This window comes from Anguilla rostrata, chromosome 3 (assembly GCF_018555375.3).
Source record: "Anguilla rostrata isolate EN2019 chromosome 3, ASM1855537v3, whole genome shotgun sequence".
NCBI lineage: Eukaryota > Metazoa > Chordata > Actinopteri > Anguilliformes > Anguillidae > Anguilla > Anguilla rostrata.
The window spans coordinates 26,432,879-26,459,141 of record NC_057935.1 but is presented as its reverse complement, the minus strand read 5'-3'; the positions used below and the strand labels follow the sequence as shown (position 1 = coordinate 26,459,141).

The window sequence follows — 26,263 nt, the reverse complement described above, 5'->3', positions numbered from 1 at the left end:
TGAAATTGATGCTGGGGTAGGTGTGATGTTGTCTCTGGTGAGCTGTGCTCGGACTGAGGCACCTTCTAAAAGAGCCAGATCAGACTTCTATTTAAAAAAGATTAAAAAGTGTGCCCTGTGATAGATTGACGACATGTCCAGGGTGTATTCCTGTCTCTTGCCCAATGCACACTGGGATAGGCTCCAGCACCCCCCACAACAGTTGACTGGGGCTGCTGTAGCAGGGTAGAAATTTGACGAAATGACTTGTTGGAAAGGTAGCTAAAAGCCATTTTTTAAATCGTAGATTTTTTTCTAGCTTGCTAACACTAACTCTGCTGTACCTGCATGTCACATGCCAGCATGACATCCCTGGGAGGGAAATGTGGCAGTTCCGGGAAACACCGTTGGTTGCCACATGGAGAGAGAGAGAGCGCACCCACACAAACACAAAATCAAATAAACAAACAGCTGCACCCTTCCCCCTCGTGGATTCCGGGCGAAAACAATATACTAAAACAACCAACTAAAATAACAAAGACGAAAGAAAGTAAAACCCAAGACTGCTTTTCAGCACACCACAGGGGTGGCCAACTTCTTCTGTCTGTGTGGTCAGATAAACATAACTGAAACTAAAAGAAATTAAACAAAAATCCAAATGCGCTCTTAGTGTGAGACCCCGAACTGTGGAGAACAACATACATTTAAGCACCTGGGCTGATTAGTTAACACAACCCCTGTGCGTTTGCTCTTTCCATCAGCCGGCACAACCAAGAGCAATCGGCTTCTCCGGTGGATTTAATGCCAAACTGTATAAACGGCATGCTTTATAAACAGATTAGGTTCACTCAGGTTAGCTCCAATTTAACTCAGGTTTTACCCAGATATAGCCTGGCTATGTTGCCTAAAAAACTTTTCAACTATATATAGCTGGGTTTTCACCTCATGTCTCGATGATGCTATCAACTATGTTCCGGGCATTTTATCACCCTGTTTTGGTATCACCTGGAAACACGAGAACTGATGCAGAGAACACATTTTGTGTTAACTAGTGATAATGGACACAACAGCATAAAGAATGGAACACAAGAAACCCTTACCTGTTCAGATTTAGAAATAGTGAAAATGGTCTCATCACATTACATTACATTACTGGAATTTAGCAGATGCTCTTATCCAGAGTGAACTTTTGACATTAAATATAATGATGGCTAAATTGCACTGACGTTTTAAGTGGATTTTTCCTATTTATAAATCTGGTGCCCATCCACATCCACTTCCCTCTACAATTTGGTCTGCTTTTTGTGACCGCAGCTGTGTTCATTGCATGAACCTCACTGTCGATTAAGGAGTGTAGACATCCGCAGTTCTTGTGGAGTCCACTTATTTTTACACCACAGGTTACAGCTGATCTTGCTTAGAGTAGAGTTGGAGGGAGACCTTTCATATGCGGCTTTAGCATGCAGTCCACAGGCACCAGACCAGTAGGGGTTTCTACAGAGCAATGAAACTCAGAAATCTAACCAACTGAACCCTCTTAATACCCTAGGCAACGAAATAGCCAATTTTTTGTTGATGTGTTGTTTCAGGAAACGGGACACTTATTGGTGCGTCTGCTAATGTGGTGTGTGCGGGGATAGCAGAGCAGCATGGCTATGGATTCTCCTTCATGGAATTTTTTAGGTGAGTCCATTTTCCTTGTTAGCCTTTTTAAAGGTCTCTATTTGCCATTCTACATATTTGCACACATAAATATTTACCTTGTTTTAGTGGTGTCACTGAAAATAAATGTAAAGGTCATTGAATACATTTATGTATAAAAATTCAAATCTAATATTGGTAGAAACACTTTTCTTGAAATATATCCAATGAAGCAGATTTAACACAGTAATTTACATCATGAGACCTCTCAAAGCCAACCATGACAGTGTATTACAGATTATGACCAATGTCATAACACTATCATAATGCTGATACAAATTTGATAAACCAGAATCAAAACAATTGATTCCAAATGATTGCTTGATATGGTAGTGGTATGGCATTGATCATAACCTATAATTTGCTGCTGTTGCTCTTTATGACACTGTTAAGTAGGTATGGTTTACTGAAAATCTTTGTCAAATGTCACCATAATTTTTTCATGGGATAAAGCGTGTTTGCTTTGGGTCAGAAGTTATCCTGTACATACATTGTTTAATTCCTTTCATCGTTTGTTCAGCTGTATTCACCAGCTGTGTCTACCTCTTTGTCATTTAATGTTGCCATTCCAAAAATTTATTGAACACTGCTTATAAAAATCAAAGCCATTAAATAACAAAACAAATGGGACTTAAATTTTCTGGTCACAAAATTTGTAATCACGGCTCACCCTCCTCAGCTGGCTGGCTCCTCTATGTTGGCACTCCTCACTCTATCCTGTGTGTGAAATCTAGTTCCCTTCTTAGCTTCAGGAAACCTGCTTTAACCCACAGTAATCTGCAGTTCCTTCCAAGGAGGGGACCTGGGGTTACCCCAGCAAATCACAGTACCAAGGAACAGAAACAGGCAGAAATTGTTTTGTCCAAATCCCCAAACATTGACAGGCGAATTACTCCTGCATAACGTTTTGTAAACACCCTCAGGAATTGGAACCAGATGCCAGGAAAAAAACTTGCAATTTAGGCTACATTCTGCTTGGGATTGAGACAACATTTGACCCAACCTTAGGTGCATGGTGGACGTGATATTTTCGGGGAAAAGAATGCCCCATCCACAGTTTTGGGCAGTTTTAAGATGAACCAATTTGCCGAAAACGATTCCCTTTGAAAGATAACTGACAAAATTGCACCTCATAAGCCATTTTGTCGAACCTTCTGATTAACGCGATGCATCCACTGAAATGTGAAATGCCAGTTTTTTTCTGGGATGGGGGGATGGGGAGTGTGGCAGGGCGAGGCGGTGGAGCAGTTTGTATGAACAGGTTGTCATTGGAAAATCTGACATATTTTACTCAAGTCAGATGCCCGTAGACAGCTGGTTTTCAAAAGAATCTGGAAATGCCAAAATAAATCACATTATTTCTGAAGTGCTACATTTACTGTGATATGCTTATCTTTCATTTCACTTGATTTTACTCTTTCTAGCTTGCCACCTGCTTGACGGCAATGGCTTTCATGCTAATGTCACAAACAGATCTCTTGTGATTTTTGCAGCACTGAAAGGCATCAGTGGGCTCATAGTTAAAAAGAAAGGCTTGAATACAAGTCTGATTAGGCAGCGAGAGCTCGGTATGGGGGCCTGCAAGGTCTTTGCTTTATAAAGTGAATCTGAAGCAGAGGCAGATAACAAACACAGTGGCGCACTGTGGAACCATTTCCATTTCTACAAAGTGCCTGCCTTTTTTTTTTGGAAGAAAGGTCGCATTGAAAATATCCTATTTAGGGACTGTTACACACATCTTGTCAAAACCCCCAGAATCTCAATGGAGCTTTATGAAATCCTTTCCACCAATATGCAGTATTTCACCAATAATGTGAGGGCAGTTGCAGTGGGACTGATTGTGAAGGGTCTGGAGTGTGTAAATCGCCATGCCTTGGTTGTAGTCCAAAAAAGTAGTCACCTTTGTAGGTTCAGCAGTTAAAGTTGATAGAGTAGCACTACCTCAGATTGAAGCTTGAAAAAATGAATGGTAAATAATCCTTTTTTTTCAGATTTCAAAGAGAACAAAAATGCTGTGGGCTTCTGGGTGGCTCGTTCGGATTAGTCTCTGTTCCAGTGCTTGGATGGACCCCATGGTCTACTGGAAGTGCAATTCAATTATATTGCTAATTGGAAACAATAGCAACACCTTCTTACTTCTTACTTAATAGTTAACACCTTTAACTTTTAAAACAAATCAGTATTTTTATCCTTGCAAAGAGAGGGTGTAAAAATGCCGAAACCTGAGTGTTTTTTCCACCTGTCTTTTAGGGAGATAACATTATTATTTCCCAAACTTGTTAAAAATCTCTTTTTCTGAGCAATTATATTAGTATAAGAGACTAAATTCCCATTTTTGAGCATAAAATATAACTCATTACCTATGTTATTTTATGTGGCCTTTTTATAATCTTTATCAAGGTTGCTGATAACATTGGAGTCCCTATCTGACTGTAGTGCCTTGTTTATTTCTTTATTTCTGTTGTAGAATATCTGACAACACTCAGCCTGGAATTAATTCAGAATTGTGTAAGTCCCTTGTTCAGTTTAAGCCATGAGCTATGCTTATAGAATGCATACTTTTAGAAATATAGGGGCTAATACAGAACCACGAAATCCTGTGGTTTTTTTGGGGTTAAGAACTAAATGCTACATCTTATATATGAAGCGTGAGGGCAAAGTCTAGCAGCAATGATGACAAAAAAATCTCAATTCCAACCGACAAACAGCCAACACAACTTATGAGGCAGAAGGCGCAGGCAGAAGCGCGGGCGGCTTCAATGAGACGCAACGCCGCGGCCCGAAGAAAGGGCCGATGCGCTCGGCTTCCGGCCCTTTTCAGAGTTTTATAATGGGCGGCGCGCTGTCGTGTTCTGCATCAGGTACTCGCCGCACACTCGGTTCAGCCTTCGGAGAGGAAATACACCTCGCAGCTGAGAGAGCAGTTTTTCTCACTATTTCAGGGAGTTGATTGGCGCCTGTGATTGAGGGCTGTGAAATGAGAGGGTGGGCTGCAAGCAAGCAGAGGTCTCAGCAGTCGACAGACCCTTAACATTTTGTCACAGGACGGATTGACCGGCACCTGTACACTACTGGTGTCGTGACGGAAAGTATCTTTTAGAGCAGAAGGATAGACCCTGGATCTGGGTTCCACCCCATGTATATAGCCACCATGTTGAAAATGTGCCTTCTGTAACACATTTGTCTCATTGCAAATTCCATTTTGTCTGCCATTGAACTCATTTTCCACAAATGATTTGGTTTCAGTGGCCAGGTGTCCACACTTCCAGCATTTAGCTCCCATCTAATTTCACTTGTCAGAATATAATTTAATGAAATATACATGTAATAATATAATGACCAACACAAGCTCTCTCAGTATAGTTACAGCCGTATCTTACAGTTTTTGTCATTGTGCGTTACTGCTCTACAATTTCGCTCAGTTTGTCTCTAAACACTAGAATCGCAGCAGCATGTCATTCGATGTTTGGGGGTATCACATTTCTAACTGCTATCACGAAAACTGCATTTCCATGACTTTCATTAAATACTATATGTGACTTTTGCAGAAAATTAGTTTAAAAAAAACCCCACTGATTTCCCTTAAGATCATTAGCTTCTGTACTTTCTGACCTCTTGCAAACACTCAGCGCTCAGACACAGCTTCACGCGTCCACACAATAAAACTCCAAAGTTCCAAATGTTGCACTTTCTCCTTCTTTTTGCTGCCGAGTTTGTCATCACAACTGCTCCAGTGTGACAAATATGCAATAATAGAGGAAATCAGGAAAGGAGTACCTTTTCAAGGCACTGTGAAGGCAGTGCAGGTTATGCTATTTCAGCCCATAAAACATGTTTTTAAAACTTTGCGGTCGCCATCTTTGTTTTGTGTGGAAACTAGCTTGCTTGCTAAGTAATAACTGGCAAAAACATTTTTACTCTGCTTTACTTTTACAGTTGTTTAATCATTGTGGGAAGCTCATTTGTATTCCTGAAATTCATTCTCTATGATTTCACATGCAAACCCCAGACAATATCATTTTGTGACTAGGGATGGCTATTGTTTAGATTTTGACAATACCTGGGATAAAATGGTGCTTTTGAAACCTAACCTTAAACCGGAAGCAGTAGCCTACCTTCTTCAAATCAACAACATTTTGTTATTTGACATTGCTTTGCTTTGGAAGAGAACTTGTTTAATATTGTGTGAGCTAAGATAGCCAATATTGTTTGTTGTAACCTGGCCTCATTTTGATATACATATGTTTAATGGTAGGCCTATATTTTGCTAGTTTTCATTAATGACTTATAGACAGTGCTTTATATGTGTGACTAACTTGCCATTTTTATACGTTGAAAACATTTTTTTGTTGAGATTTGTTATAAACAAGAGTTGTTGTTAACAAGTTTTCTGTTATGATCCACAAAGTATTCTATTCATTTAAATGTGGCGTTATTCAAATGACTGGAATTTCATTTAAGAAGTTACAAAGTTTCATAAAAATAAGTCAGAAAGTTTTTATTTTCCAGTATGTTTTCCAGCATACCTAAACACAGCAAATATATTACTTTCCCTATGGTTCATATTACACAGAGTAATTACAGCCCTACAGCTGTTTAAAATGTGGATGTTTAGAAGCATGGTTAAAATGTGTTCTAGTTCTATATAAATATAAATGCTCACCTCACTGAGAGGTAGATGGATGCAGTATATAAACACAATTGGTTAAAGACTTGGGGCCTCATTTATAAAAATGTTCTTAGATTTATACTTGAACTTAGTCTTAAGATCATTTCCGACGGTGTGCTTATGTTCGATTCATAAAAGATACTGAGCATAAAAAACTTTGCTTACGCAGGTTCTAAGAAGCCCATTTGTAACTTACGCACCTGTGATCTATAAATCTCAAATTAACTTAAAATTGACGGCACATGAACGTGCCTTACAATCAGCGATTTCCCCTTATATGATGCTAGCACAAATGAGGGTTTAGTCAGGACTAAGCATGGACCAAAAGAGAAAAGCAAACTTTTTGGAAGACAAGATCACGGTGATGATAGAGGAGATTGAAGACAGGCAACACATATTATTCGGTGGACTAAATGGTGGGTTGACAAACAATTAATTCCTCGCACCTTTAATTGATAATTCCTATCAAATTATTCATAAAGCTAATGCAAAGTTCATCACAGGCTTGGACGCAATACCCCTACATAACCAGCAGGAAAATCACTTACGTTAATTCTAGACTTGCGTGGCGATAAGATCATTTCCAACTCAAAGTAAGGTTTTATAAATAACTACTTATACATGGTTTTCTGCGTAAGTACTACTTAAGATCAAAATTGATCGCAAGTCCATTTTATAAATGAGGCCCCTGACAAATAGCAGGATTTTATAGGCTCCAAACAGAAAAAAAATCATGAATTGACCTTCATTGGCTTCTGCTGAGCTGATGGGGCAAACGTTCGGGAAAACTTCCCTTTAAACTGATCACTGGTCTTAACCTATTTTCCATGATTAACAAGCATGTTCAGCTCACATATTCTTTCTTCACAATTTGGCCATTCTGGGCACTTGGAAACTTCACAGATAAGATAGAAGTCAGAGAGAGCAGGAACTGGGGGGTAGCCATTTGAGGTGTGAATGTATGTGTGTGTGTGTGTGTGTGAGAGAGAGAGAGAGAGTGATTGTGGGTGTGCATGTGTGTGTCAGCGGGGGTGGCCTGGGAAACCCCATGATGGCATTGCACATTCTCATCAGATTCTGTACCTTAAAAATAGGTTAATATACCTAGATGTACATTACATTACAGACATTTAGCAGACACTCTTATCCAGAGCGACTTACATTGTATCCAATTATACACGTGGATATATACTGGAGCAATGCAGGTTAAGTACCTTGCTCAAGGGTACAACGGCAGGGCCCTACCGGGGAATTGAACCTGCGACCTTTAGGTTACAAAACCAACTCCTTAGCCATTATACTACGCTGCCATCCCTAGGTACCATGTTGGACATTTTGGGCAGGCCATACCAGAACAAAGCAAAATCAGAGTGTCGCTGCTGACTTCGCAGCTTGGTTTAATCATTGCTTGATCTTCGCTTCCAGAGAACAGCCGTCAGCTGTTTCTCTTGGAGGTAAAATGGCAGCATTTCCAATCACCACCTTTGGATTTCCCACAGGAACTACGTCCATTTAGTTATTTTGTTTCCTGCTGAATGTAGTGTTGCGTTGAGGTGTTGGTCAAAATGTGTAACTGTCTTTTGTACCTGTTTCAATGAAAGTGCTGAACAGTATTTTCATTTGAGAGTTCTCTGTATGGACCTATGTGTTGTTGTGAGGGTGTGCTATTATTATTTGTTATTACAAATAATGTAGTATTACTGATAGAGTGGGGAATTGTTGCAGACAAAATCCAGAATACTCCTCAGACGAGTGATGACAGGGTCCTAATGTCATTTTTGGGGGTCCATGCATTTCTATCTGCATGAGTGGGACACTCCTCGTGATGGGGCATGCAGCACACTTACCCCCCAAAGAAGCGGATCCAGACTGTTTAGATCAGCTGAATCCAGCAGGGTAATTGAGCTTAAAGAAAGGGAATGAAGGAAAGATGCTACTCTGCAAATACCAGTACCACAGTAACTTCCTCATAGGGGAGACTGGCTCTAAAGGACAGTCTGTTCACAGACACTCCAGGGCTGCAACATCACCCTTAAGACAGCACAAATGTCTATAGAACTTCCTCAGTACAGGTTGAAAAAAAACAAACAGGACAAAAATAGACTTTCAGGTAACACAATAACTAGACATATCTGCTGCTGGAGGTATGGAGAAGCCTCCCCAGCTGGAAAACCAGCACAGACTGTAGTTTCACATCAGTAATCAAAGGTGAACATTCTCATCTTGAGATGGATTGGAAAAATTTTGAAGCACACACGTTGCAAATATCAGTGTGTGCTGTGTTACATCTTGTAATCTCCCTCCCTTTATCCCTTTATGTTGTTTTTCTGCAAATTGAAGTCCCCCCCCCAAAGGCACTGGTCATGTTGGTGTGAAGGATTTATCACCTACAGGGGTGATAGTTGACCCTCTTCAGAGAGCCAATGTCAGGAACCTCTAATTCACTATTTGGCCATTCTGAGCCCTTGGAAACTTCAAAGATAAGAGAAAAGTCACAGGGAGCAGGAACTGGGGAGTAGCCATTTGAGGTGTGAATGTGTGTGAGCATGTGAGAGAGAGAGAGAGAGAGAGAGAGAGAGAGAGAGAGAGAGAGAAACGCATGGGCCGCTAATGCAGATAGAAACGCAAGGAGCGCTAATATCTCCTGTTGTACCTGCAGTGTTTTTGAGGTTTTGGCCAAGATCCTCTTTGGCTAGCGGTATCAGACAGTGTTATACAGTGAACATTCAGTCCCAGCAGTTGTTCAATCAAACGTTTCTTCACTGCCACTCTAACTTCGGAGAAAATATAACTGAATTGCTTACTGGAACCCAGGGAATGACGACAGTCTGTGGTATCCCATTCGATCACCCGTCTACGTGTTTGCCATCTTTTTGAAGTCAGCACTTTTCTGAGTGCTTCCTGACTGGCTCCTGCTGGTCTGCTGCGGCTGCTGGTGTACATGCTTCCCGCTTAATGGAGCTGCCTCTCCCAGTTTGTGAGATGTGGGTAGAACTCCCTGAGCAGGTAGGACAGCTGTGTGCGCTGCAGAAAGCAGGCGGGTGGACGGAATCACCCTGGGGTTTCTCCATGCCTGGAAAACAAACTGGAAGATGACAGATGGCAGGGTAATTGCTCATTTATCATCGGAACCCCCCCCCCCCCATTATTGGGAATAAAATTTAGTTACATAATTGTTATTGGCGGGAAATGTCATTGGAGATGTCGCGTGGAGGGGCAGATCACTCAAAGAGCGCCCACAGCTGGCTCAGTCCTTCATTCTGCGGTGTTTACATTAAAAAATCCCTTCAGGGTCTCTCATTGGTCTTACATTCGATAGCCAGTTGATGTATGGCCTTGTTCTGAGCATGCAGTAAGTGGCTGGCTGTGGATGTGGATGCCTCTCTCTCCGTGGGCAGAGCAGGTGTGGAACTGGCCCTGCTGTGGTCCTGGCCCTGGTCTCAGCCAGGAAACCGAGCCCAGGATGCCACCGCCGCTTGCTCCCGGGCTGAGAAAGGGGAATTGGTTGGAAATTCTGCGCCAAAATGTGTCCAGTCCCTCATGGTGAATAATTAACTTGTCTTGAGCGGCCACCAGTGTTTCTGGTGTGTGTCCATAGTGTATCTGAAGGCTCTCAATGACAAGGCTGTGTGTAGTGCTGGTGCTCATTGCTGTGTGTCATTGGGTTGATTGTAGAGAGCACAGCCAGGCAAATATATTGCTGTGATTGTATTGGGACATTTACATTTAGGCATTTAGCAGATGCTGTTATCCAAAGCTACTCGTACAGCTTACGGAAAGGGAGAACATGGTGATGTATTTTAAATATGTGTATTTTATTGAAAATATTTCACAGCACTTTATTTTTAATTTTTTGCAGTATCTGAAAGCACAAATCCATTGTGTATTTGCCAGTACATTGTGGAGTGCCTTGGCATTATATTGCAATGTACTTACTTACTTACTCAATGTACCTGGAAATGAAAGCCGGGTACTGGTGCTGCACATGGGCTGTCTGCAGCTCTGAACAGGACAAACGCGCGGTAAAACATTACGGCACGCTCACCATGGTCACGGTCAGCGCGCCTAAAGAAGAAGGGGCTTGGCAGCGCAAGCTGGCACTGTTTACTGCAAAGCTCTTCACCTGTCACTTCATCTCTAGCCCTTTCATTGTCCTTTCAATGCCACAGTGACAGATTTGCAGCTGGGTTTTACTGCTGGGATAGTATGTCACTGTAATGTTGCAAGAGCCTGAGACAGAGAGGTAGGGGGAGGTGTTCTGACCCTTGTAATCCTCTCTCTTCCACATGATTTGCTTTGTGTCACACTGAAAAATACCCCCCCCCCCCCCCCGCCCCCAACACACAGGCTGCATCACTCTCCCACGGACACAGTTCTAAGTTACATTTATTAGGCCATGTCGTCTCTCTCAGAATATTGACCAGCATGACTATCATATGTAATGACATTATTCTCCTCTTGACAGATTTCTTTTTTTTTTTTTTGTACGTGTGTTTTGTCTCGCTTTTCCCTCTAAGTTAATGAAGTGACTCTGGGTGTAACTCTGACCCCTTATAAAAGTTTAATAGCTGGCTCTCCACTGTACATCTGTTCTACTGTGGACGTGTTTTTACAGAATTAGAGATTAAAGGTGGCAAATAAATTTCTGTAGTGACACATTTACAGGTGTTTGAAACTGTTGGAGCTTTCAAGCCAAGTGGTTGGAATTGCAACTCAGACCGAGCGGGTTACGGAGTAATGAGGTAACATCCCAAAGTATAAATCTGCACTTGACAAATTAAAATTCCACTGCCGGGGTAGTAAAAAAGGCCCTTTTACAATGTTTCATAAATGTACCAAATGAAACCCTAATGAAAAATGCCATGCCATGTTTCGCCAGCAGGCTTTTCATTTTCTGCTTTGTTAGACACAGGTATGTAAACTAATTTCATATACTCAGAAATCATAGTCCTTCATTAAAAAATATACTTTTGCTGACTGAGAACGAAAGATAGAGGATCTGAGTGTCTAGAACTGGGTGGGCTTCAAACTGTAATACACATGATTTCATAACCCTTTAGTTAATGAACTTTTTTTAGCTGCATTCTATGTCCAGTATGTCTTCTATCCATTTTGTATTTTAGGACCATATTTACTAAGGATTTGTGGGGCTTTTATAACGCTAACGTGACAAATAGCGTTTTTCCATATTTACTAAGGTGCTGCATTGGATTTTTGCGCTGGTAAAACAAGAGAAATGTGGCATCCCTAAAAATTGTGTATTTGCGTTAATTCATATGTATTTTAGAGTGTGGGAGAAGAGAATGAAAATGTATGCTCATTACTTACTAGAGGTGATTTATCATGGCTGGTGGCTGTTGTGGCAAAGGTAATTGCTTCTGTTTTTTAATGTCTGAAAAAAGCAGGTGTTCTCCGGCTTAAGATCAGCGTGGCCAATCGTAAAAGGAAACATCGTAAATGTATTAGAGTAGGGGAGAGTTGACAAAAATGCCACAGTATTCAGATTTTGCTGTTTTATTAAGAACATATTTAGCCTACTATAAAATTTTACTTCAAACAGCTTTGACATGTCAGTGGTCATTAGCTGTTTCATTTACATTCATGACTTAATCATGTCAGATACAATTAAAACCAAGGTACATGCAGTCTGATGTTACATGCATATCACCTAGTTGGCACAATTGCATCAGAGGTTTGGAATAATTTTAACATTAAATGAAAATGCCCCGTAATGTGCAGGTTTTTTCCTGCATGTACAGAAGTTATCAAGGAAACACATTTCCAATAGTAATGTGAGACCAGCCACATCCTTAGATTAAGAAGCATGGGGCTTTATTCATGAAAAAGATGTACGCCAATGTATGTAAGCATTGCCGCACGAGTAACTTTGTAACTAGAGAGATGGTAACATCCAAATAGATGAGGAAAGCTGCCGAGCTTTTACAAAGCAAATACACATTTAACATTAAACATGTTGATGTGTAAAATTAATTTTTTATATTCAAACTATTCTTTTTGTTTTGCTAATGAGAATAATTAAAAATGTGACAGTGCCTATCCATTGTATTCATGGATCCTGACACCTGTCCAACCTGTCCAAAACCTGACTTCACCAGTGATGGAGCGGTACAACAATGTTGCTTTTCACCCATGCGCAAAATGCATCTTAAATACTGGCAGTACATTTAAATGAACTCGCTGCGGCTGTGCTCATTTACATAACCAGTCTTTGTAAATACCCCGCTAAATTGAAAACATGCGGCGATGCAGAATTCTGCGGCATGGATGGTAATTTGCGGCATGCTTAGTAAAAATGGCCCTTAGTGTTTTATGACTGATCCAAGAATTGTGCCAGTGGATTCAAGAACAAGGCAGATGGTCCAGTCTTATATCGTTTGGTTTCTACTGAAATCAGGCGTGTCAGGCAAGTACTTCCAGGACATGTTGATAGTTTGCTAGGCCATCCTACTCAATCCCCTAGTTCTCACAATAAGGATTACCTCTTTGCCACATTTCCTTGCCTGATCGTGCAGCAGTATTATTCCAGATTTCCTAACTGAAGCCCTTCAGTGTTGACAGGCAATGCAGAAAAGGCATGATGCTGTAATGCAATTGTGGAAGAGCTATTGCTACATGCTGTTTCCAGCTTGATTTTTTATACAGTATATGACTTCATATATGGAACTCTACTGGAGGGATGGAATGCCATTCTTCGAAAAGATATTCCCACATTTGGTGTTTTGATGGTGGTGGAGAGCACTGTCTAACACAGTGGTCCAAAATCTCCCACAGATATTCAACTGGTTTGATATCTGGGGACTGCGAAGGCCATAGCATATGATTCACATAATTTTCATACTCATTCACTGACCCCTTGTACCCTGTGGAGAAGACCTGGAAGAGAAGGAATATTCCTCTCTATGTAGTTGTCGACGGACTGTTCTCGCTGACACGGTCTGATCACGTCCTGCATTTACATTCTCAGTCACCTGAGGAAGAGCTGCTCTTCTGTGTTTCCTTATATATATCACTAATGCAAGAGCATCACCAAATATGCGCTTTCAACCGCAATTTCAGACCCTATTTATTGATGTCTTTCCCATAGATTTAAATGCAGATGTCACTTTAGTCACTGTTCGTATTGAAACACTAGCCAGTTGAGCAGTCTTTATGACTGAAGCTCCAGACATCCGTGCCCCAATAATGAACCCTCTTTCAAAGTCACTTAGATCTTTTACTCTTGCCATCTTTATCCAAATTCGAGGTCAACTGGGCCTGCTCAGCATTTTTATACATGCCACAGAACATGATAGAATGTTAATTGCTTAATTGTGTCATGCAGTGCAACTATATAGAAGTAGCTGCATTTGTTATGTTTCTCCACTCATTTATTCATGTTTTTCCTGTAATTTGTCACTCGTCTGTATATATTCCTTGATATACAGGGGTCTGCACATTTGGCATTAATGTAAAGATGTCTTTGATCCTTCAGATCAACTGAACACTGAAGCCAGTCGGGTATTCTGTTCCACCATAATTTACATATAGGCATATAACAGATCCCTTATCTACAACAACTTATGCAACGTACAGTGCCCTCCAAAAGTATGATAATGGTAGAGTGAAATGTAATTTTTGCTATGTAGTTTGATTTGAGATGAAAAGATGGATATAAGACAAAAGTACAATCAGCTTTTATTTGATGGTATGCACATGCACGTTTTAAAATTTAGCAGAAACAGCTGTTTTTGTACCCCCATTTTCAGCTGTGCAAAATGAACAGATGACAGGTGTTAATGGTTGCTCACGTGCACACAAGAGTAGTGAGTGTCTAGTCTTGTTTTAGCCTTTGTTTTCATCCGTGGAAATTGTACTTAGAGTCAGAGGCATACACCATCATGGAGACCAGAGAACTGACTATGGGTAAAACGTATTCATCTTTTGATCTTAAATACAAATGCCTTAAGTATAAAGCAAAAATAACTAACTTCACTCTATCCTTACCATACCTTTGGAGGGCACTGCATATTGTTGCATAGACCCCATGTATTTCTATAGCTGGATGAAATAATGCATTTTCCAAAGGCACAAGAGTAAAATTAAGGTAATTTCAGCCTTAATCCATCGGCACATAAAAAGTACAAAACACTTCAGTTCCAAAAGAACTTGTGAAAGCTGAGGGTTTTGTGGCAAATGTTTACCAGACAAACAAGCAGGCCTTTAACAAAGTGGTGTTAATTAAAAAGAACATCCATTCGGTTGCACAAGTTAAAGGATCCCATTCATCCATGCCTCAACCCCTGTTTACTTTTCCTCCTCCTGTGATTTTCTGTCATAGCCCAGCATAATTAATACACCCTTTCTCCTAAATTGCCTTCCAAGTCATGGATGTGTTTCAGACAATGGAGTCTGCAGGTGCATTCTGCATTTGGCATGCAGTCAATCTTTAAAAGGTAATGCACCACACAATCTGTCTCCTTTTCACGAATCTTCTATCAGACTATGAATATCAATGCCAGCTTTTCCTTGGCTATTTAGATATGGATGCAGTAGTAGGCCAGGAATTATGGCTATACCTTAATACATATGCATCCTGTTTCCAAATACTATTGTAAAACTCATATCAAACTCATGTGTTTTTCACATTACTTGCGTGTTTTTCGAAGTTACGGACAAACTGCATGGCAGTTAGATTGAATCGTGACCCCTGTCACCTAGAACATATTGAGAGTTAAAGTCAAACCAAAAAGGTCCAGATAATATCAGGCCATGGAAGGAAGTTCAATCATCTATAATTAAATGGCAGAGTAGTCATGCTGGTTGAGATGAGATTTTCTGGCAAGGTGAACCCTCCAGTCGTTGTGCATTGTTAAAGCAGTCCTTTCAGAGGCCTTTTGTCCTTCATGCCACACATGGTACCTAGATTTGGGCCCCCTCAGCCCATTGGCTGGCTGTATCTAGGTTTCTGGTTGACCTCTGCCATGTTCTCCAACAAACTAGCCTGATGGGTGTGCTGGATGTAGCAGGATTTTTTGTCAGCTCAAAACCTTTACGTAAATGTTATTTTTTCTAGTGTATGGAGACCCAATGTACTGGTATTCTTGATTTGTCAGCCTATTCTGATAATATTTTCAGCATTTCCACATACCAGTGATATCAGTATATACTGTAAGATTGACTTAGTTTGTAATTAAACTGTTGCTTGTGCAATGTATTGCCATTTGTATCAAATATACTAAAATAAATAGTAAAACATATAAGTTATTGCCACTTTGGTCTAATTTTGATGCATCTGAATGTAATGTAATACATTAGCAACTATTTCATATATATTTGAAGTGCCTTCATATATACAAAGGAATTCATTTTATTACAGTATACAGTTTATCTTATATAGAAAGTGCAGTCTAAATAAATGTGTAGTCCGTGTAGATTTTGTACCAGCGGGATTGTTCTCAGGTTTTACAAACTGTGCTTATACACAATAATCCTTGTTACACAGATGTTAAAAGGAGAAGCAAAGTAATGTTCTCGTGGAGTATTTATAAACCTCTCAAATGCATTCCAATCCCAGGGCTGGTAACGGCTGAAGTGCTGTCTGTTGAGGGAGAGAAAAGGGAGGTTCAAGCATTTGCACCATGATTTGGCTTCAGGGATGGTGTCTTTCACCTGTGGTGTCCACATTGGAGGGAACAGGGGCGGCTAGTGTCTGCCAGTGATTAAGAGACTATTATAGTGGACAAAAAGGACCCAATTTACATCTATTTTTAGCTCAGCTGTTCATTATCATTTTGTGCATACTGGATGGGAGGAAATCTGCCTTAATTAAAAATGGGTGCTGATTGAGAACACCTGGAGGATAGAGCATACATGAATGTGGATGTGGGAGTGTGTATGTGTGTGTCTTAATTCAAAAATTTATGAGTCCAAACTGGTCAAAAAGAACTCTATCGATGTAAAATGTACTTTATGAGAGCTGAATATTGAATTTTTTTGTTTCAGTGTATTTTTTTGTATTAAGCCTTTCCCTCCAGTAAATATTAGCAGCACCACAATGCCAGCTTTCCTACCTTACACCCAGCCTCCTCCTGCTAATGCAGCCGGCACTGGGATGCCGGTTTCCCCCATAACATACAACCCCCTCCCAAACAGCTCCCTTCTGTACACATTCCTGACACTGGGATGCCAGTATTCCTCACCCCTTTTCCAGCCTCCTTTCCAAATTACGCACAATGCTTCCCTTCCAGTCACTCCATATTGCACTAATACAACAGCTGCTCTCTCTCCTGGGTCACCTGAACTTTGCTGATGACCCAGGAGCCTACCACAAAGTCGAGCCTTAATTTCTCATCTACCTTCTCTTGCTCCTCACTCCTCAAAATGATCATCCTTAAAGTTCCAGCAAGCCGTCTTTGGCAGCACATCCTCGCCAACTGGAACGGCATCTCACGCTTCCACAATGATCATTTAACCAACCCTGGTGATATCCAGCTTTACACTGATTCTGCTCTGTCTGTAAGTCGCTCTGGATAAGAGCGTCTGCTAAAAAATGCCTGTAATGTCTACCGGTTTTGGGGGTTTCAATGGAGGTCTGGCGAATTTAACCCCTCTTGTGATACTGCCTCATCAATCCAAACATAGCCTCCGGTCAGTCTGGCTTTCTTTCTTATACGTAGCAAAACTGTCTAAAGTGGTGAACCCACGTCCATCTTATACTTCAGACTCTTATCCATACGAATCTATAATTAACTACAAACAAATTATGATCCCAAAGTTCTTCCTCTCTGATCCTTTATTCATAACATGTCACCACGAGGTTTGGATTTCTGTCCCATCTTTGCCAGGTTCTGTCCATATCTGTGATCTCCCCAAACTTATTGTCTGGCCACTGTTTCCGCATTAATGCCGTAACTATCTCTTCCCGTCGAGACGTCTCAGATAAAGTGATCAAACTAGTGGGTTGCTGGCCATCTCAAGCCTATCAGCTCTACATCCGCACAGATCTACAAGATCTTTGAGTAGCACAGTCAACGCTCTTTCTTTATGAAGACTTTTGGGGTTCACCGAGCCCAGGAGCTACAGTGAATCCTTTGCCAAAATCTTGGTGAAATGAAGCAAGAATAGCTGAGGTTCAGGAGGAGGACCATATCTCAAACACTCCCCTTCCACTTATTCCCTATTAGAAACCCTCTTGCCCACTGCAGCTGTTCTTTCATTCTCGTTTTATTCATTCTCCTGCCCCTCTCCCTCTGTATCTCTCTTCATTTTTCTCCCTGTCTCTTTCTCTCTCTCCTTCTACTACAGAGCCCAGTGGGGGTTCACTGAACCCGGGGGATATGGTGAATCCTTTGCTCAAGTCTTCCCCACACTGCAGACTCATTGCCCATATTACTATTTATGGCTTTCAATCGTGAGCACCTGCTCAATAAACATACTCATTTGATAGTGTGGCCCTTACCTTGTGAAATATTGAGTCGCAGGCAAATGATTCGCTGTTTGGAGCATCAGGCTATTTGCATGAACATGCAGGTGTACCTAATGAAGTGGCCACTGAGTGTATGTGTGCTCGTAAGTACGACTCTGTGTGTGCGTGCATGCGTGAGTGCATTTCTATTTGTGCATGTAGGCCTGAGTTAGTTTTTTGTGTGACTTCGTATTTGTGTGTCTGTATGGGACTGTGTGCATGTGTAAATGTGAGCGTTGTTGAAACTGTGGTCATGTGTGTGTGAAAACAGACACACAGGAGACAGACAATACTATGAATCAAACTGACGCTTTATGTGTGCTAACTGTTATGCTGCGGTAATGAGCCGGAACTATGGCAGTATTCACGCCTGTGTTGGCCCCCTTGAAAAATATTATTTCCCAGCAGCTTTGTCGGTTTAACTGAAATTTATTACGGGCAGCATGCAATGAGATTTTAACAGCATTGATTTAATTTTAAGATTGCATTACTTTGGTTTGTGAGACCTATACATTTTTCCAGATGTCATGCAATTTGGATTTTATCTGGATTGCTTTGGGGGGAGATATTACACGACTCTCCCTGGAAGGGCTCTCTCTGCTACCTAGAGAACATCCGATAAAGAGTTTCACAAGTCTGGTTGTGTGCGCGCATGAGCGTCTTCATGGCCATTTGTAAATGCACATGCGTGTGTGTGTTGTGCACATACATAACTTAGTGTGACTGCATGTGCGTGACATGTATAGTTGTGAGTATTGTGTGCGTGTTTTTACGTGTGTGTGTGTGAGTGTGTGTTTGTGTGTGTGAGTGCATGTGAGCGTGTGTGAACATGTTAGCAGAGGGCGGTGACAATACGTGTTAAATGGCTGAGCACACACTGGCACGATAAAGGTCAAGAAGTTGTGCAGAGTTTCTTCAGTGAAAAAAAAACTCATTTGAATACATCAAAATTCAGGCTTCCCCACCAGTCAGATTTCCTACCTTCCAGACCGAGGAGAAATATACTGAAGCTATTTTTGACTGATGTTTTTGAATGTTAAAACTTTGCATGCTGTAGAGCTGAGTGAATGAACCAGCAGGATCTCACTCCACATGCTGCGTGTAGGCTGTTAAAGCAGAGACTGCCCATTATATGGAGAGGTCAAGTCTTTATACCTCTGAGCAGCTGAACAGTGGGGTTCCCAGCCAGGTCTCCACTTTCAAGTGAGTGGGACACAACCTATTGTTAGTGTGGATGTGACATTTTCCTTTTTCCCTCTTTGAATGACACACACAGGGGGCCATTTTGATGTCTTTGTTGGGAGTTTTGGGGTGAAGGCAACCCTGATTGGTTGTCTTTTCTTCAGGGTGGACATTTTTCTCCATAAGCGTGACCTTCACAAACAGACGGTCAGACGACCATTCCACATCAGTTCTTTTTTTTCTTTTGCCACCCCTCCAAACTTCCTCTCACGTTGTCATTGATAGTATTTAATTAATTTTAATAATTAAATTATTCACTGCCTTGGCTGTTATGCTCGGATTAATACCATGGAGCATGGTCTTCCATTATGTAAATTAAAACCTAGCGGAAAAGATTTCACACTTAATTTTTAAAATAATTTGGCTGGAGAAGGGAAGGGAATGCACATATACACTGACACACACACATGTGCACGTACACACACACACACACACACAGGCAAGCACTCTCTCTCTCTCTCACACACACATACACACACATTAAACTCCAAACAGCATATCATGAACGCTGATTTTTATGTGGATTTGTTTTGCAGAAAGATGCTCTTGGGTGCATCTTTCATGCAGGGTTTTCTCAAAGCCTGAAGAGGATGGGGCTTCTCAGTAGGTCATACCTGAATGGGGGTTCAAAAGTTCTGATTCAGCACTGATTCACCAGGATTGAAGCTAAACTGTCCCATTTCCCCGGAAATGAAACATCTGAAATCAACATTATTAGCTGTTATAATTTTCCACAGCAGTCTCAACACTTTTAAGTGGCCTACTTCTTCTCCTCCTCACTCAAGGCCAGGTGATTCTCTTTGGATGAGCTTGCTTTGGAAAACATCCTTCACATTTATATTTTTACGAATTTATAAAATGACATAATTGACCCAATGAAAATAACCTGTAAACAGTAATTCATTCGCAGAAATTCTATCTGCCGGGATGTATGCGTGTGCATTGCATTATGGGTAACAACTAGTACTCTTCACTCTTGGAGCGCTATTGTATTTTATTGCCTTAATAACTAAGTGTATATATATAGACACAACATACCGTACATAAAAATGTCTCATTGTCTGTTCATTACCTTGTGCATTTAATGAACTGACGATTGCTGCGTATCCTGTTTCATTAACTATACATTACTAAGCAATTTGGGGAACTGAATGGTGATTGTATTTTTCACATTTCATGCGTGTGGGTGGTTCTCTTGTACATCATTATTTCCCTCTTCCTAAGAGGAATTCTAGTTTAAAATACTGCCATGTGTTTTCAGAAAAAGACCTGTCACAATGATTTACAGGAAGAAGGTAGATATCCAAATGACAAACCATCTGGAGTTCTCTTTTTGAAAACGACGGGAGCTGATGGGGAGATGACATGGCAAGTGGCAGCAATTGTTTGGTGGCCAAGCGGCAGCAGATGGATCCCCAAAATCACTGTCATGGTGCAGAATTTAGTGTGCTTCCACTTGGCAGCATGTTGAGATTAATCGTTTCTCTGTAACGCTTTTCGCTTTGTCCCCTGGATCTCAGTGATTGATTTTTGTCCTACAGGGTTTACGAACGGGTCTATTTTAAGCCCTCTCCCATTCAACCCTGGAATGACTCAAAATAGCGCTTGCCAAGTAGCACACTGATCAGAATTATGTGCATAAAGATAAAAGGAATTGTGCATAACTGTAAATGCCACAGACAAACCCCATTAACTGTCGCAGTTCCACAGGCTTTATCTCATCATTATGCACCTGGAAAAGCAATTATTTGTGAATACTGGCTGGTTTATTTATGTGTCGCCAATAGACTCGTGATGTGTTTTTAAAGTGGCTTTAAGAATACTTTTCATTATATATTGGTGAAATATTGCAATTTACATGAAAATTATATATGTTTTTATACTGTTGACATGTGCTGAATTCCCATAGGAGGTGAATGGTCATGATACTTGCAGCAGCACATCAGCAATGCTTCTCTCAACCTTTGGCCTTTAAACAACCCCAAAATTATTCCACTTCCCTGACCTTTCAGCCACTTTCCAAAACTGCATGTAATTACTTCTAATAAGTGTCACTTGACTGATTCTGCCTTGCTTGCTGTGGTTTAGACCAGTGCAGTGCATTTTGTTTCTCCTTTTCATACTGCAAAGAAATTTGACTCCTGAGGGTGCATAGTTAAGATAATCAGACAATAAAACAAGGGGGATTGAGCGGATTGTTTAGGCCTTTTCTGGGTTGTGAGGGTTTGGTCCTTTACTAGAGGTAACTGGGACACTGGTGTATATGATATATCACATTCCACAAAACATTTCTGACATTAAACAAGCTCAGAGTAATACCCTCACTGGATTATTGACTCATATTAGAATAATTTGTTATTCTAATCAGTCTGTGAAGTTTGAGAATTTAGAATTGTAGATGTCTGTTTCCAGATCGTATAGTTTTTGAATACAATTAACAGCAACACGTTTTTTAAATATGTATAGCATTTTCTGAAAGCTGAAATCATTTTCAAGTTTGTCCATAAATTGTGAAGTATCACAATATCCTGAAAATATATTTAATTTCAATACATTACAGTTTAATCTGTTTCATAAGGGAAGGCAATCATTTTTTATGCTGAGAGGTAGCTGTGTCAGTTATCTGGCAGATTTCTCAGGCTCAGATTAATCCATTATTCTACTTCATAAATCACCCAGTATGAGCAATAGTGCACAAGAAAACTGGATGGGGGTGTATGCAGCTCTGTGTGTATCTCTGTGTGTGTATATATGCGTTTGTGTGTGTGTGTGTGCGTATGTGTATGTGTGTGTGTGTTTGAATTTTTTGTCCCCATTGTGGGAGAGGGTATAATCAGTAATTTCAGTTCCTGTTCATCAACCCAGTCAGCAAGCGAGCATTAAGCGACTAGCAGCCCATCAATAGCGCAGCTGTCCACACGCCAGTTTCGCATGTCTGCGCTACGGTAGTCTGCTAGCCGACAGTTGAGCCAATGCAATTGCGATGAGGATCAGCTAAGAAAAAAATTATAAAAAATGCTGGAGAATTGTCCTGCCACTAGTGGACCGCTGTAGTGCCGATTTGCTTAAATGCCGGGGAGCTGACAGCTGGCATCGGTGGCGGTCCGATAAGCGTTTACCTGCTAAGAAAGCAGGGGGTCAGATCTTTATTCACACAAACATGGCACAGATGAACCTGACCCACAATCACACATCAGGTGAAGGGGACCCATTCTGGCCTTTCTCTGAAAGAGGTAGTATCACACACCTCCAGCTTCTCTTCAAGATAAGGGTTGGCGCACAGAAAATTGATCAGTGTCAATTAAACTCTAACGGAGACTCCAACGGGGATAGAAATTTTCTCTGTCAGAGTGAAATGTACTGAGAAACTGAGCGTTTTGCTCTGCAGGAAGCTCTCAGAAATCTGGCATGTGAACATGCCGCAAATGGCTGTGGAAGGACTGAAGAAAAAGCAAGGTTCACAGTCTTTGCCTGCTCTTTAAATTAATGTGTGCTATCACAGCATTTTCAAACAGTGTTTCTCATTTGAGGCACTTAAGATCTTGTGTTTGTGATGTGATCATTTTCATTTGACGTCTTCTAGTGTACGTCGACCATAGATATCGCTTTAATTTAAAGCTGATTAGTGGACACCGCTGGTCAATGTTAACATAATAACAAAACCTTCTCCAGCTAGCAGGTGGCCTCTGGAAGCTCCACTTTTTCCATGTTTGTGATTAATGGCTAATTGGAATTAAATACAGGAATCTGCAGCTCTGAGACATGATGGTTGGCTTTCTCTGACCAGGGTAGTTCAGTGGTAACCCTCTGGTTGTTTTGTGTCTGGCTTGTAGTGTGGTAAATAGTCACTGGTTTGTGGGTTAATGCATTGTAGAAACACACACACTTCATTTATAGCGCTCCTGGCACAGGTGTGGGTGACTCAACAGGCACAATTAACAGTTCAAAATGGGGTCATGAAAGTGTGAAAAAAATCTTTATGGAAATATTTCAGGCAGCTACGCTTTAGTGTATCAAAGGGACATAGTAGAGAGGACTTATGCTGCCTTCTTTCTGATGGAAATGTGACAGAATATAATCCTCAATTGAGACACACACACACACACACGCTACTTAGAGAGAGAGCAAGAGTGAGAGAGAGAGAGCGTGCATGAATAAGTGAGACAGAGAGAGAAACGGCAATAGGTTAATCGGTTCAGAAGACATCTCATGTGGAGTGATAGAATTCTGAGATTAAGGGACTCCACAGTTATGATTACACTTGTAATGCTTTTGGGAGGATTATGAATATTTTATAATGGAGCAGATAAAGGCATTTCACGTCAGACTCAGGGACTGGTCCACATTCACACACGACGTATGCAGAAAAGACTGGAAAAGCTGCTTAAAAGGTGGCGGCACAGGGAAGCTGCTATAATGTACGGATAATGCTGTTTGAGTTGCTCTGTTTGCAGAAGTGTCTGGGGGAATTGAGCTCTTCCCCATGTTAAACCCCACCGGTCCACACTGTAGACAACGGTGTCTCGAACATAGCAGACAAATGACACGTCCTGACAGGTTTTGTCATTGGAGGGAGGAGATGTCTAGATTATCAGTCACTGGAAGCAAACGTGAAGTACATGTCAAATCCATCGACACATTCACCCATAAGCCACTCTTCACAAGGAAGGAAGGGAATTTATACTGAGAAAATATTTAAACCAGGGGTGTCCAATCTTATCCAAAAAGGGCCAGCATGGAACCTTTTGTTTTAGCCTAGCATTAAGACACCTGATTAGACTTATCAAGGTCTGGATTGAAGGCCATGATTAGTTAATTAGTTGAATCAGGTGACATAGTGCTGGGCTAAAACATCTGGCTACAGATGGATATATAATGTACATTTACGCATTTTTTTCCATCAAGATAAGGTCATGACAAAACATCTGTACTTTTGTCTCAAATTACCTTGAAATGTATGCACTTCTGCCTGGAGCAACTGCTTGAGAAGCAGTTTTAGGGGTAATGTGTGGCGGCTCCTGATATTGTTTCCATTGTCTTTTCTGTTGCAGGCTGGGATTCCCCATGATGCTCATGACTTGCACAATAGGCATGTGCTACCTGCTGGCCACTCACATTGGGCTAGGTTGGAACACCTAAAGGCATCCCGTCTTGGGATCAAAGAGACTCTGTGTTCTGCTGCAGGGCTTGCCACAGTCTCTGTGACAATGGGGAGAAAGGAGACTGTGCCATTACAGAACACTTAACATGCAGCTCCGTGAGATTCTGAGAACGGCTCAAGTCCAAGCTCTTTACCGCATTCCAAGTGCACCTACAGTACAGCGAAGCAACCAAACATCGCAAAGTGATGTGAAAAACAAAGAACTGAAACAAGGGAATAATACATGGTGGTCTGCTCCACCCTGGAATCCACTGCTTCCGTCTGTTTTGGAGGATGGAGGCTTTTTATTCCCTATGGTATGTTTGTTTACATTTGCCATGAAAAGCCACTGATGAGGTTATGCCTCCCTTTTAAGTGTTGCAAATACAATTTGTAAATTACTGTTGATACAGAACAATATTTTTTAAAATAAGAATGTTTTGAAGGTGAAATAACAAATTTATTTTGCATTTTAAAAAAGGTGCCATAAAAAAATACTGAAAGGGATGTTAGCATACGCCCTGCTGCATTCTCTGTAAGCAGCGTTGACCAATTTGTCTATGTAAGAGTCAAATATTTGCCAAAAGGCTAAATCTTAGTATGGCTGTTTTCCATATTGTGTACTTTGCATTACCATAACTAACACAACTAATATACTGTAATAGACTGTAAGAGGAAGCTGATTTGACTCCTGTTTTTAAAAAAATACACAAATATTGTAACCTCACATTTATCTTAAATATTATTTTAAAGATTATAACATTTGATTGTGATAAACCTAAAAAATTATATCAGGAGAGTTAATACCTATCTGTTTCCCCAGAAACTGCCCTTTTGAATTACAAAATATTACAAAGTTATTTATTGTATTCTAAATTAAATTGATGAATGCTATGAACTATCCCTATTTAACTCATCTGGTGTACTGGCTATACTGTTTCATGAATCATGAATACTGCACTGTCCAATGCTCTAAATATGCATCTGGTAAAATAGAGAAAGTCAAAGCAATAAAACTCTTAACAAGTGGTTGAATTTATTCAATTTATTTCCCTTTGATTCTTCACAGTAGATCTATGTGCTACCTATGAACCGTGTTGAAATAAAACTACTCTGAAAGTGTGCTTGTATGAACTAGCAATTACTTCACACTGAAAGTAGATGCAATGCTGTCCTAAAGAGAAATGTAACTTACAAAACTACAATTACAAAAAAAAAAAAAATGAAGAAATCTAAATCAAAAATGAAAAAAAAAAATGTCATTATCATGCTCCTTAAACATATGCCTCTTTTTGCACATGGGCAGAACCAGCAATGTGTGGCAATTGATTATTGACAGCTATGCTGGAGTTGGGTGCTTCTCACCAATTGGGATTAGATGGAAAAGAGAGAGAGGAGGTGGAATTTGGGGTTTGGAAAAAAAGGCCAAAAGTTCCTGTAGCTAACTGAACCTCAAAGTGACAAAAAAAGTCATTAAATACTACAACCACTACACAGACTTGAATGCACTGGAACTACCAGCACACTGCTGCAAAATGTAATTAAGATACTAGTTTAGCTACATGTAACTAAATGTAGGTAACTATATGTTGTTAAAGTACTCCCAACACTTCCTATGAGGCCTAAAAAAATAATTCACATTTTAAAAACAAAAGCAGAAATGGAATGGAATATACTTTCAAAAACAATCAAAGTCAAGAAGTACCTTTGTATTTCAACACTTCAAAAGATTTTGGAATCATTGCCATTTTGAAATATTGCAGTCTATTTTTTAGAAATGCGTTGATAGGAAATACATTTATGATATTTTGCAAAAAAGCAATTATAATACATTGCACTATATTCAATCTCCATACGATACATATTCCAGGTTAAATGCATTCAAATGAAGGACTGAGGGCCTGCTCAAAGATACTGTATAAGATACTGCATACAGAACAATTCCTTGAGTTAAATCAACGCTAATGTGGTAAATCAATCCTGTCAGTCTTTATAGGGACAATAGGGACAATATGTGCTCTGTTAAAATGTAAGAATGAATTTAAATGACTCTAAAAGAGCACAGCTA

At 40.5% G+C, this 26,263-nt stretch overlaps 1 protein-coding gene across 1 annotated transcript in view; it reads left to right on the top strand.

Annotated features, from left to right (window-relative positions):
- oca2 (oculocutaneous albinism II) overlaps positions 1-25,317 on the top strand; it is a 134,665-nt gene extending 109,348 nt beyond the window's left edge. The window contains exons 23-24 of the mRNA XM_064326993.1: positions 1,569-1,662; positions 24,107-25,317. Of these exons, the coding sequence (XP_064183063.1) occupies positions 1,569-1,662; positions 24,107-24,194 (182 nt within the window). The 3' untranslated portion in view covers positions 24,195-25,317. The remainder of the gene's footprint in view (positions 1-1,568; positions 1,663-24,106) is intronic.
- Positions 25,318-26,263: the final 946 nt, after the last annotated feature.